At 33.1% G+C, this 14,378-nt stretch overlaps 1 protein-coding gene across 1 annotated transcript in view; it reads right to left on the bottom strand.

Moving 5' to 3' along the window:
- The window catches only part of STAG1 (STAG1 cohesin complex component), a 346,671-nt gene that overhangs the window by 93,776 nt on the left and 238,517 nt on the right, over positions 1-14,378 (bottom strand). Inside the window, exons 12-14 of the mRNA XM_069473208.1 lie at positions 14,066-14,145; positions 11,142-11,249; positions 1,141-1,255 (exon numbers count right to left, since the gene is read on the bottom strand). Coding sequence (XP_069329309.1) covers positions 1,141-1,255; positions 11,142-11,249; positions 14,066-14,145 — 303 coding nt within the window. The remainder of the gene's footprint in view (positions 1-1,140; positions 1,256-11,141; positions 11,250-14,065; positions 14,146-14,378) is intronic.

The following is a 14,378-nucleotide window of genomic DNA, read 5'->3' as shown; positions in this document are numbered from 1 at the left end:
ATTCCTACAGAGTTCCTCTAATATGCTTAAACTTGAGCATTCATAGTATCTTTTATATTTTTCTTTTTCCCTAACATTCTTACAAAAATATTTTTTCACAAATAAAATTAAGAGTCTTAGATTTCTAGATTTTCTTTATTTCTTTTGCAACTCTATTCTCAGTCCTTTCTAAACCAACTAGTTTATTTATTTAGGGGCTCTTTAGGTTTAATTTACCATTCCCCCAATGACATGGCAGTAGTACAAAATACATATGAAAATATCAAAGAGCATTTTGTGGGTAGACCAAAGTTCACTTGTGAAAACAGATCCTGATAATATATTATGAGTGTTAATTACAGATCTGCTTAAATAATAACTGATTAGAGCACATGGAAATATTGCTATGAGGCTTGTACAACTATCAATAAATACACTTGAATTCCTATTTTCTCCCTATTAAATAATTTTCAACCAAGATAGAACTAATGGTTTTAACAGCTTGACAATTTTCACAAACTGTTTAAATAATATAATTTAAAAGTTATAGGCACAGATTCAAGAAAAACAAAAAGCAATGATACAAAAACATATTCTGAGCTGAGCATAGTGGCTCATGCCTGTAATCCCAGTGCTGTGGAAGAGCAGGGTGGAATGATCCCTTGAGGCTAGGAGTTCAAGACTAGCCTGTACAACATAGTGAGACTCCGTCTCTACAAATAATAACAATTAGCCAGGCATGGAGGTGTGTGCCTAGAGCTACTCAGGAAGCTGAGGCAGAAGGATCTCTTAAGCCCAGTAGTTTGAGGTTGCAATGAGCTGTTTTCGTGCCACTGCATTCCAGCCTAGGTGACAAAGCGAGACCCTCTTTAAAAAAAAAAAGGAGGTATTCAATACTACAATACCAATACTAAAAAGTTTAATAATAGCTAGTCTACATCCAAGGTAAATCCACACCTACATATATGTTTAGAACTTCTTCCCACAAAAGGTAGAATACTGATTTCATAATCAAGCAACTTCATGGAGACAACTTTATAAGAAATAGGGTTGTTTTAATTTGATTTGGGAAAAAACCAATTACAATGAATTACATGACAATTTTATTTAATATGCAATATAATACCAAAAAATAAAGAGTTATGTTAAACTTTTTTTTACCTCACTTTCAAGAAAGAAAAGAACCAGCATCCTAATGAGGTTCCCATTTGGACTGTTCCTACCCCTCCTCTTTGCTAATGCTTCTTCTGCTTGTGGGTCATGTCTGCTAAATAGCCTGGAAATAAATAACAGAACAAGAGCATTACAAATTTACATAGATATGAACTTCAGTCATTTCCTTCACTACAGAAATCATTTCAGTGTTTAAAAAAAAAAAGAATATCAAAGATCAGATTATACTCATCTATTTCAATACAAATATGTAACTGATGTCATTATCGGTCAGAAAATGGTTTGATCCATAATGTTTAACTATATATAAAATTGTTCAACTATATATAAAAAGTAACAGTAAACTTGTTTACTGATGTATAATCAATGTTCAAATATTTATGAAAAATAAGCACTGCTGTTGTCCTATATGATGATCCCAGAGTATGTAATTTTAAATAGAGTTCTACTTTCTTAAATGTTGATTTTATAGTCACGTAATTATAGCATTTAACCAAATGTTCCAGCAATAATTATAAAAATTCATACTTTTAATGATTACCTCTTACATTCTTTCCTATTTATACCCTATTATCTAGAAGCAGTAATCACTAATCCAAAAGTTTTCAGTAAAATGGCATTAACATATTTATAAAAATATAATTTAGTGACAAAACTTCTAAAATATGACTTGAAATTTTTAATTTGTTAAGTAGATTTATTCCAACAAAACTTAAAGACTGATAAAGGTACCTTATTTCCAGGCACTGCTCTAGGTAAAAAGGATATAGCAGTGAACAAAAGCCCTGATCTCATGGAGCTCTCACTCTAGTGGATGAAGATAAACAGCAGATAAATACATACTATCTTAAGTGTTATAAAGAAAAATGAGAAAATGGGGATGGATATATAACATGTGCTAGTTTATATATGGAAGTGAGTAGGCCTCTCAAATGAAAGGCTGAATAACTAAATAGCATGAGAATAATTTCATGTGATATAAAAACAAACCAATCTCGAGTAGAAAATAACTACAGAGAAGTTGAGTTTTGCTACGGGGGAGGAAGGCATATGGGAAAACTACAGAACTTATCTCGCAGCTATATCTATACAACTATCCACACTGGTTTAAGAGAAGGTTTGTCTTGTAGGAGACTTTTGTAGGAGAGGCAAAAGGAAATTATGAGGAATCTTGATAACTGACATATACCAATTTAAATAACTGCATTTAGTGCATATAAATATGAGGTATTGAGGATATAGCTTAAATTTTGAATAGTAAAATGTGGAACTTTTAGATGACATATTAAAATATTCATTACAGATAGGTCGTATTTTTATGGATGATTGGTTAAGATTGTATATAGTTTACAACTAGACTACATGACACTATGTGTGTGCACATGTGCACATGCATGTATCTATAAAAGCTAATAATAGAACTCCTGGGGATACTGTATTGCTTATTTGTTAAGATTTTAAAAGATCACTACATTAAATGGTGGAAGAATACTAAAAAAGGTCATTAAAAAATCAGAAGTCATCAAAATGTAAATTTTTTCCAACACAGGGGCCTTAAATCCGCTTATGGAGTGCAGCTTTCATTCGCAAAATAATTGGCTTCATTTTCACAAAGAAATTAAAAAAAATAGAGGCTTATCCTTCTAAATTTTTATATAAAATATTCCAATTAAAATATTTTTAGCAAAGTGACATCAGCAAGATTGCAGAATAGGAGATCCCCCAGCATCACTCCCCCAACAAAAATACAACTAGGAACTATTCAAAGATAAGAATACCACCCTAAATACACCAAAATACAGAGGAGAAGCAGAGAATCCCCTGGGCTCACAGAATGAAGAGGAGCCATGACTAGTAGGAAAAACAGTCATTTCACACTACATCATCCCCGCCCCCATCCCAAGCCAGCATAATGCCACTCACAGAAAATTTCCCTAGAACTATGATTCCCAACATGAAAGGACAGAATTACAGGTGGACATTCGCTTTTTCCACTAGTCTGGGAATCTTCACAAGAAACCCACTCTGGTTCTGTCCCACAGGAACCACTGAGAGTGCCAGGAGGCCTGAACTACCTGGTGTGAATTGGCGATACCATGTTGAAGACATTTGCTGGTGACAAAGCACTACAAGGAGCATAATCTGATGGAAGGATTGAATCCTTACCTGGATTTTCCACAAAGCCCAAGTGATTACATGGAGCTTTCCCATGGCCTGTGAACCACTAAAAGGTAAGGATTATGTTCCAGTGCCTGTTTAAATCTTCCCAGACTAGGAAACAATGGCAGGGAAGCAATATACTTCCAAGGCAGTGTTTACACTCTAGTACTCACTATAAGTCTTCCCCAGGCTGAGAAACAATGGAAGGGCAGTGATTTAGTTCCAGAAAAGTGTTTACGTTCCGGTGTTCACTATAAGTCCTCCCCAGATCAGGAAACAACAACTGGCCAGCGTTTAAGTTCAAATATTAAGATGTAAAGGTTGAATAACCCGAAAGAACACCTGTAAAAAGTGGAAAGGTGACTGTCTCCTCAAACACACAGGCATCAATTTAAGGATGCAAAGATTGTGAAAACTTAGGGAAATATGATATTAATAAACCAACAAAATTCCAGCAATAGATCTAGAAGAATTTAAGATCTATGAAATGTCTGACAGAGAATTCAGAATAATCTTCTTATAGAATTTCAGAGAATCACAAAAAAAATACAAACAGAAAGCTAAATGAAATTTGGAAAACAATACAGAAACAAAATAAGAAATCTGACAAAGAAATAGAAATAATTTTTAAAAACCAATAGAAATCGTAGAAATAAGGAATAATTAAAGTGAAAAACTAATTAGAAAACTCATTAGAATAGCATACTTCATCAAATAGAGGAAGGAATTGTTGAGCTCAAAGACAGAACATATGAAATTATACAGTCAGCAGAGTAAAAAGAATAAAAAGAGTAAAGAAAGCCTATGAAATTTATGGGACATCAAGTGAAATAACCTCCACATAATTGGGATTCCTGAAACAGATGAGAGAGAAAAAGGCCTAGAAAGTATATTTAAAAAGTAAGGGCTGAAAATTTCCTAAATCTGGAGAAAGATAACAGCATCCAGGTATGGGAAACTCAGAAATCACCAAACAAATTTAACCCAGAGGAATTCCCCAAGGCACATCATAATCAAATTGGCAAAAATCAAAGACAAAAAAATAATACTCAAAGTAGCATCAAAAAAGAAACATATCATATTCAATAGAGCTACAATACAGCTTTTGGTGGATTCCTCAGCAGAAACTCTACAGGCCAGGAAGAGGGTGGGGATGCTATTCAAAGTGCCAAAGGAAAAAAGATACTCCCTACCAACCAAGAGTACTGTACTCAGTAAAGCTTCAAACATGAGGGAGAGATAAGGACCTTCTCAGACAGACAAAAGTTGAACCAATTCATCAACACCAGACTTGTCTTACAAGAAATGCCAAAAGGGGAGTTCTTCAGTCTGAAAAAAGAAGGATGCCAACATATAACAAGAAAACTGCTGAAGGCATAAAACTCACTGGTAAAAGAAAACAGACAAATTCAGAATAATACTCTGAACGTGGTAAGTAAATTATTTATATCTTAATGATAACTAAAAGACAAAACTATTAAAAAAACAGTTAAGAGATAGGCAAAATAAAAAATGAAAATTGAAACATCAAAAAGTCAAAATGTCAGGGAGGGGAGTGGTATTAAAGTATAGAATTTATTTATGAAACTTTATAATCAAAGTTAAGTTGTTATGGGTTTAAAATACATATTACTGCAGAAAACCATTTAACCAAATAGAAGACAGTAAGAGAGGCAAAAGTAAAGCAAGGATCTACAAAACGACCAGGAACAAGTAACAAAATGGCAATAGTAAAATCCTTACTCATCAATGATAACCTTGAATGTAAATGGATTAAACTCTCAAATTAAAAGACATAAAGTGGCTTAATGAATAAAGAAAATAAGACCCAGTGATATGCTATGTATAAGAAACTCACTTCACCTATAAAAACACTCACAGACTAAAAGTGAAGGTATAGAAAAAGATATTCCATGCAAACAGAAACCATAAAAGAACAGAACTAGCTATGTTTATTATCAAATAAAATAGACGGTAAGTAAAGAATGAAAAAAGAAGATTAAAAAGGCTATTACATACTGATAAAGGGGTCCATATAACAAAAGGATAAAACAAGAATAAATACATATGCAATGAACATTGGAGAACACAAATTATATAAAATAAATATTAATAGATCTAAAGGGAGAGATTGACTGCAATACAATAATCATAGGGGATTTCAATGTTGTGCTTCAGCAATGGACAAATCATCCAGACAGAAAATCAACAAAGAAATACAGAAGTTGAACTGAACTCTAGACCAAATGGACCTAACAGACATTTACAGAACATTCCATTCAACAGATAGAGAATATTCATTTTTCTCAGGAGTACATGGAACATTCTCCAGGACAGAGTATGTGTCAGGTCACAAAACAAATCTTGACAAACTAAAAAAAAAAAAAAAAAAAAATTAAACTCTTATCAAGCATCTTTTCTGACTACAATGGAATAAAACTAGAAGTCAGTAACAGAAGAGACACTGGAAACTGTAAAAATGCATAGAAATTAGAAAATACACTCCTGAACAATTAATGGGTCAATAAAGAAATTAAAAAAATTCCTTTAAATAAATGAAAATGGAAAGAGAACATACCAAAACCTATGGAACACAGCAAAAGTAGTTCTGGAAGGTAAGTTTAGGGCAATAAACACCTCCATCATAAAAGTAGAAAGACTTCAAATGAACAACATAATGAAGCACCTCAAGAAACTAGAAAAGCAAGGACAAATCAAACCCAAAATTAGAAGAAAAGAAATAATAAAGATTAGAACAGAAATAAATTGAAACAAAAAAAATGAATAAAACAAAAAGTTGCTTTTTGGGGAAAAGAAACACCAAAATCAACAAAAGTTTAGCTAGACTAAGAGAAGAAGTAAAATAAAACAAAACAAACAAACAAAAAAAAGGATGAAAAAGGAGACATTACACTGGTTAATACAGAAATATAAAGGATCATTAGAGACTACTATGAACTATATGCCAACAAAGTGGAAATCCTCAAAGAAAAGAATAAATTCGTGACATATACAACCTACCAAGACTGAACCATGAAGAAATAAAAAACCTGAAGAGATCAATAACAATAACAATATTGAAGCTGTAATAAAAAGTCTCCCATCAATGAAAAGCCCAGGACCTGATGATTTCACTGTTGAATTCTACCAAGCATTTAAAAAGAACTAATGTCAATTCTATTCAAACTGTTCCAGAAAATTGAAAAGGAGAGAATATTTCCAAGTTCATTCTATGAGGCCAGCATTACTACCCTGATGCCAAAATCAGATAAGGGCATAAGGAAAAACAAAACAAACTATAGGCCAATCCCTGATTAACACAGATGCAAAGATCCTCAACAAAATACTAGCAAACCAAATTCAACAACACGTTAAAAAGATTATTCACCATGATCAAGTGTGATTCAGCCCAGGAATGTAAGGAATGGTTCAATATATGCAAATCAATAAATGTGATAGACAAGAGAAAAATAAAGGACATCCTAGTTGGAAAGGAAGAAGTCAAATTATCCTCATTTGCAGATGACATGAACTTTTATTTAGAAAAACCTAAAGACTCCACCAAAAAACTTTTGGAACTGATAAAGGAACTCAATACAGTTGCAGGACATAAAATCAACACACAAAAATCAGTAGCATTTTTATATACCAACAACAAACAATCTGAAAAAGAAAGCAATTATCATTTACAATAGCTACAAAAAATTACTTAGTGATCAATTTAACCAAGGAGATGAACGATCTCTACAAAGAAAACTATAAAACACTGATGAAAGAAATTGAAGAAGACACTAAGAAAATGGAAATATATCTCATGCTCATGAATTGGAAAAATTAGAACTGTTAAAATGTTCATACTATCCCAAGTGATTGCAATCCTTATTAAAATACCAGTGGCATTCTTCACAGAAATAGAAAAAAAAAATCCTAAAATTTGTAGAGAACCAAAAACTACCCAGAATAACCAAAGCAATCCTGAGCAAAAAGAACAAAGCTAGAGGCATCACATTATCTGACGTATACATAAACTAATGGAACAGAACAGAGAATACAGAAATAAATCCACACAGTTATAGCCAACTCATTTTCAGCAAAGTCACCAAGAACTTGGGAAAAGGACAATGTCTTCAATAAATGATGTTAAGAAAACTGGACATTAATATGCAGGAAAAAAAAAACCCTAGACCCCCATCTCTTGCCATGAGTACAAATCAAGTAAAAAAAGATTAAAGACTTAAATGTAAGGCTTGAAACTATAAAACTCCTAAAAGAAAACATTGGGGAAATACTTCTAAACGTTAGTCTGGGGTAGAGATTTTTGGGATAAGATCTCAAAAGCACAGGCAACAAAAGCAAAAATAGACAAATGGGATTACATCAAGCTAAAAGTAAAAGGCTTCTGCACAGCAAAGGGAACAACTAACAGACTGCAGAGACAACCTACAGAAAGTGAGAGAGTATTTGCAAACTATTTTTCTAACCAGGGGTTAATAACCAGAATATATAAGAAACTCAAACAACCCAATCAAAACATAGAGAAATGATCTGAATAGACATTTCTCAAAAGACATAGGAAGTAGCCAAAAAGTGTATGAGAAAGTGTTCAATACCACCAATCATAAGGGAAATGCAAATACAAAGCAAAATCATAATAAAATATTATCTCATCCCAGTTAAAATGGCCATTATCAAAAAGACAAAAAATAACAGATTCTAGCAGGGATGCAGTGAAAGGGCAATGCTAGTATGCTGTTGGTGGGAATGTAAATTAGTACAGTGACTATGAAAAACAGTGGGGCAGTTCCTCAAAAAACTATAAATAATAACACATCTACCATATAATCCAGCAATCCCATATCCAGCTGGGTATACATATCCAAAACAAAAACTATCAATCTATCAAAGAGCTATCTATACTTCATGTTTACTGCAGCATTGCTCACAACAGCAAAGAGATGGAATCAACTGTCCATCAACAGATAAATGGATAAACAAAATGTGCTATCATATTTGTAAATCATGATCAAAAATGTATTTCCTAAAAGTGTTTACATTCTCATTAGCTCTATGCTTTACCAAAAAATACATGGTTTTTTTTTAAAAAAATTAAACTGCAACTATATATATCACTGTCAGAATCACTATGAATTACTGACTAAAATACTCCTTGTCCCAATGGAGAGAATGGGGGAAAAAAAAACCCATGAAAAGTTTGGAGGCATTTTGAAGGTGATACTGCTTCACATTTAGATTACAAATGTTGAAAAAACTAACATCAGAACTTGGAATTTTATGGAATGGAATATTATTTAGCCATAAAAAGAATGAAATTCTATCATTTGCATCAACACAGATGGAACTGGAGGTCATTACATAAAGTGAAATAAGGCAGGCATAGAAAGACAAATATGGCATGTTTTCATTCACACATGGGAGTTAAAGAAGTTGACCTAATGGACATAGAAGGTATGAGGGTTACCAGAGGCTGGGAAGGGTAGGGGTAACATAGGGATAAAGAGAGGTTAGTTAATGAGTACAAAAATACATTTAGATAGGAAGAATAAGCTACACTGCTTGACAGTACAGCAGGGTGACTACAGTTAAAAATAATTTATCGTATATTTCAAAATTGCTAGAAGAGACGATTTGGAATGTTTCCAACACAAAGAAATAATACATGTTGGAGGTGATTGATATCCTAATTACTCTGATTCAATTGTTACACATTGTACACACGTATCAAAATATCACATGTACCCCACAAATACATAAAAATATTATGAATCAGTTAAACAAAGTCAAAACAATTTCTTATCCAGTATTTCAAACTTAGAAAAACATAATACAAATAAAAGAAATGTATACTAAGATTCTAATTCAAGAGCTGCCAGTTTTGGGCCTCTAATTATATAGAGAACCAAACTGTTATTTCTCTTTGAAACAACAGAAACAATGTTTCTAAAAACGCAAAGTTTTTTTTTTTAGACAGAGTCTTGCTTTGTCACCTAGGCTAGAGTGCAATAGCATTATCATAGCTCCCTGCAACCTTAAACTCCTGGGCTCAAGTGATCCTCCTGCCTCAGCCTCCCAAATAGCTGGAACTACAGGTACATGCCACCACACCTGGCTAATTTTTCTATTTTTTGTAGAACTGGGGTCTCACCATGTTTCTCAGGCTGATTTCAAACTCCTGGCCTCAAGCAATCCTTGGCCCACCTTGGCCTCCCCAAGTGCTAGGATTACAAGCATGAGCCAGCATGCCCCGCCATAAAAACACAAAGTTCTTTAGCATAGAGACTAACTAGAACAAAACAATCCTGAAAAAGGAAGGAAAGTTAAGACTACAGTACACCCTGGAAATCTGTGACAGACAACATCCCAAGATAAATATGGAAACAGCATTATTCTATAAGCTACAGATGTCAACATATTATTCACTAGCAAATTCAATATATTATTTTAAAAGTCATGCCTGAAAAGCCTAACTTTCTTCCTCTTCATTTTCATTACCAGCATGCAGTAGTAGCTGGTTTCATTCTTAAGAAAGATTTTGTTTACATAAAAACAACTTTTCCCACTTTGAGAGGTGCAACTGAGTAGAGAACAATTTGTTGCAGCACTAAGATGCAGATACTGGATGGATACTGGATACTACTCATTATCAAAGTTAATCGTCCATGCATAAGAGTTGCTCAGTGTATTATTTACATTTGTGCTTCAATATAATCACAAATTAGTACACCTAATGAACTTTTAGATTCATCAGCCAGTATTCAAAGCTAACAAGTTAAATCCATGAACAAAAACCCTAAACACAGCAAAAAATACACACACACTACCAAGAGTATGTTTATATTTGAAGAATGAATTAGTCTACTAATAAATGACAGAACATATACAGTAAATCATGATCAAAAATGTATTTCCAGGCCGGGCGTGGTGGCTCACGCCTGTAATCCTAGCACGCTGGGAGGCCGAGGTGGGCGGATCGTTTGAGCTCAGGAGTTCGAGACCAGCCTGAGCAAGAGCGAGACCCCATCTCTACTAAAAAAATAGAAAGAAATTATATGGACAGCTAAAAATATATATAGAAAAAATTAGCCGGGCATGGTGGTGCATGCCTGTAGTCCCAGCTACTCGGGAGGCTGAGACAGGAGGATTGCTTGAGCCCAGGAGTTTGAGGTTGCTGTGAGCTAGGCTGACGCCACGGCACTCACTCTAGCCTGGGCAACAGAGTGAGACTCTGTCTCAAAAAAAAAAAAAAAAAAAAATGTATTTCCAAAGAGTGTTTACATTCATACATTCTCATTAGCTCTATGCTTTACCAAAAAATACATAAGGTTTTTTAAAAGAAATTAAACTGCAACTATATATATCACTGTCAGAATCACCATGAATTACTGATTAAAATACTTCTCATCCCAATGGAGAGAATGGGGGAAAAAAAACCATGAAAAGTTGGGAGGCATTTTGAAGGTGATATTGCTTCATACTTAGATTACAAATGTTGAGAAAGCTAAGATCAGAACTTGGAATTTTTAAAGAAAAAAAAAAAAAAACTGGCGAAATGAAACATCAGTTATCTGGGGAGCTTTTATAAACTTCATGCACTCCCCTCAATCTCCACTGACACTCCTGAGAATCATCATTTCAGCTTTCAGGGAAAAAGAATATGTCACAAGGTATATCATTCTTAGGGGTGTGATTCATGATGTATATATAGGTTATGAAAACTGTTACAGACCCTAGAGTTTGAAATGGACATTGTAACTCTAAAACAACAACAAAATACAAAAGCTGGAACCTGCTTTCAAAGATAATTAACTCACTTTTTGTGAAGGAACTCTCCAGCTGCCACAGCAACAGGTCGATGTGCCGAGTACACCAAGTGGTAAACATTTTCACAGTCTTCATTGGAAAGAGCTTCTTCACTTCCACTAAAAAATTCAGAAGGTAACACGTGAACCAAAGCAAATGTTTATTTTCAGTTCTACCTTTATATAAACTTTGTAAAGTGCCTTATAAAAAAGCTCAAGGCTCCTACTTCTCTCTCTCTCTCTTTTTTTTTTTTTTCATAAGAGATGGGGTCTCCCTCTGTCACCCAGGCTGGAGTACAGTGGAGAGATCATATCTCACTGCAGCCTTGATCTCCAGGGCTCAAGCGATCCTCCCACCTCAGCCTCCCAAGTAGCTAGGACTACAGACGTGTGCCAGCACGCCCAGCTTTTTATCTTACTTTGAAAGTAATTTTTCCCTTTAACTATAAAAGATAATCATTATATAAAACTCAAAAAACACAGGTAAAACAAGAAGAAAAATAAAATGCCCACAATTCTTCTACAGCTTAATAAAATGTGATACATGTGGGTAGAACATACTACTGAACTATCTATAATTAAACTGGAAACCATAAAAGTAAGCAAAATATTTATCATTAATACTACATATTTAAATTTTTAGGACACAAAGTAGTACTTAAAGATATATTTATTTCTTTAAATATGATTATTAGTGAACAAAAAGCAAATAAGCCATAAGAAACTGGTTCTTTGGAAACACAACCCCTGACATAACTTATGAAGAAAAAGAGTATACAAATAAAATAGAAAATGAAAAAGAGGAACTAACAAAAGAAAGAGTTTTAGAAATAAAAATATCATAAACTATATAATTTTAAAACTGTGATAAGAATGATAAAGAAAGTTTACATAAAAGCCAAAATTAGCAAAACATAAACTTAGACAATCATGGAAGAAACAGAAATGATAAAGAACTATCCCACAAAAGAAACTAAAAACTTTAACAAGAGAATTCCCCCATAGTTTCAAGTAAGAATTAATCTCTGTCATAGACAATTAGTTTCAGGACAGAAAAATGGCAAGAAACTATTGAAGTTATTTTACAGACACAATATAACCTTGATTTTGAAGATGGATAAACAGAAGAAGAAAATTATGTCAAATTTACTCATAAACACAAATGTAAAAATCCTAAATATTAAATGTAATATTGTATTTAAATAAAACAAAATATATTACATTCAAAAATGATTTATTCTAGAACTATAAGAGTGATTTACTATTAGACAAATCTATTAATTTAATTCAGGCTCATTAATGGATGAAAGAAAAATCTCAGAAAACTCAGGATACAAAGGAACTTGTATCATATATTAAAACACCTATCACAGAAATCACAGAAACAAAGAACTTTTAATGCCTTTCTAGAACAAGAACAAAAGTATTTGCTATCAGGGACACTGTTATAGTGCTAAAGGTCCTGCCTATGCATTTAGACAACAAAATGAAATACAAATTATAAGGTTAAAAAAGAAGAGACAGAATTGAAATTGTTTACAGATGATATAATAATCTATACAGTAAAACCGATAGAATCAACAAACCATTAGAAAGCATGCTAAAACTCAGAATCAGATTTCAAACAGGTTGCACATATAAGACCAACATAAAAATTAAAGGTTTTCTGACTCAGCAATAACCAAGTAGAAAATACTAATCATATAACAAAAACATTATAAAGCATTTATGAATTAACCCAAGAAATAGTACACAAGACCGCTATGAAAAAATTTAAACCCTTTATGAAAAGACCTGATGATATTTAAATAAAGAAATGCAGCTGAGAAGGATGGAGCTCTCCTATAGTCCCAGCTTCTTGGGATGCTAAGGTGAGATAATCTCTTGAGCTCAGGAGTTCGAGGCTTTAGTGTGCTATGACTGTGCCCTGGGCAACATAACGAAAACCTATCTTTTGAAAGAAAGGAAAGAAAGAAAAAAGGAAAGGAAGAAAGGGAAGGAAAGAAGGAAGGAGAGGGGAAGGGAGGGAGAGAAGAGAGGGGAGGGAGGGAAAGAAGGGAAGGGAAGGAAGAAAGATCCAGCGTTTTCATGCATAAATGGCATAATAAAGAACTTCATTCTCTCCTAAATTTACCATAAAATCCAATGCAGTTCTAATATTCAAAATTCCAGCCAAAGTTTTTGAGGCACTTAACAAGTACATTTTAAAAATTCATATGAAAGAAAAAAAACTCACAAGTAGCTAAGTAGATTTTAAAAGGGAAAATAGGAGAAGCACTCAATATTTAGAACATACATTATAAAGCTACAAAAATAAAGAGCATGGTACTAGAGCAGAAAGGTAAAGTGAGGTACAAAAAAAAAACCAAAAATCACAAACAGTAGATCCCCATTAGATATCTAGTTCATAATAGATGTGACATAATAACATAGGGAAAGGAGAATTTGTAATGACTTTGCTAGGGCCCACATTTTCTCACATAGATTCTTTCTAGTTTTTAGTGAAATCCATACAGATAAAGCCATGACATTATTTTTAGATCTCTACCATATTAGTGAGATAATTTAACTGCCTTATTTTCTTTCTCTTACTTCTATAAGCATTCCAGGAAAGCCTATTGAAAAACCTATCCCTTGGAGGGTTTTTCCTTTTGAAGGCTTCTTTTTGAATTTTGATTTTGTTTTAAATAAAAAGATATGCTAATTCATTGATATTTTCTCTAGACTGCATAAAAGAAACAGATAATAGTCAAAGTAAAAAAACAAACGGAAAAACAAAAAATACTTTGTCTTAAACCTAATCTTAAAACATAAAAGTAGAACCTAAAGTGATAAATATATATATAAGGGTTAATATATATGAAGGACATTAATAATGCTAGGAAAAAGGCATTAAAATATCAACAGATTAAATTATTAACAGATGTTATACTTACTGAAGTATCAGAGTAACCAATCGAATAGCTTCCACAGCAACATCATATTCTTTATCGAGTGTCATTGATACAATGCGATCCTGAAAAAAAAAGTTGTAAAACAAATCATGAACACAAAATAAGTTGGGATATGTACCTAAGGTAATGTATTCTGAGACATGTATGCAACACTAATGATAAGTTAAATAAAAAGCTTTACTCTTGAAACCATATTATCACAGTCCTACTTACACAAAAGGGGTGTTAGTACAAGTGGCTGTAATGTAAAAATCTTTCTCCTTAACTGGCATTCCCTAACACTGTGACAGGTAAA

Source organism: Eulemur rufifrons, chromosome 7, assembly GCF_041146395.1.
Source record: "Eulemur rufifrons isolate Redbay chromosome 7, OSU_ERuf_1, whole genome shotgun sequence".
In the NCBI taxonomy this organism is placed as follows: domain Eukaryota; kingdom Metazoa; phylum Chordata; class Mammalia; order Primates; family Lemuridae; genus Eulemur; species Eulemur rufifrons.
This window is presented reverse-complemented; position numbering and strand designations above follow the sequence as displayed.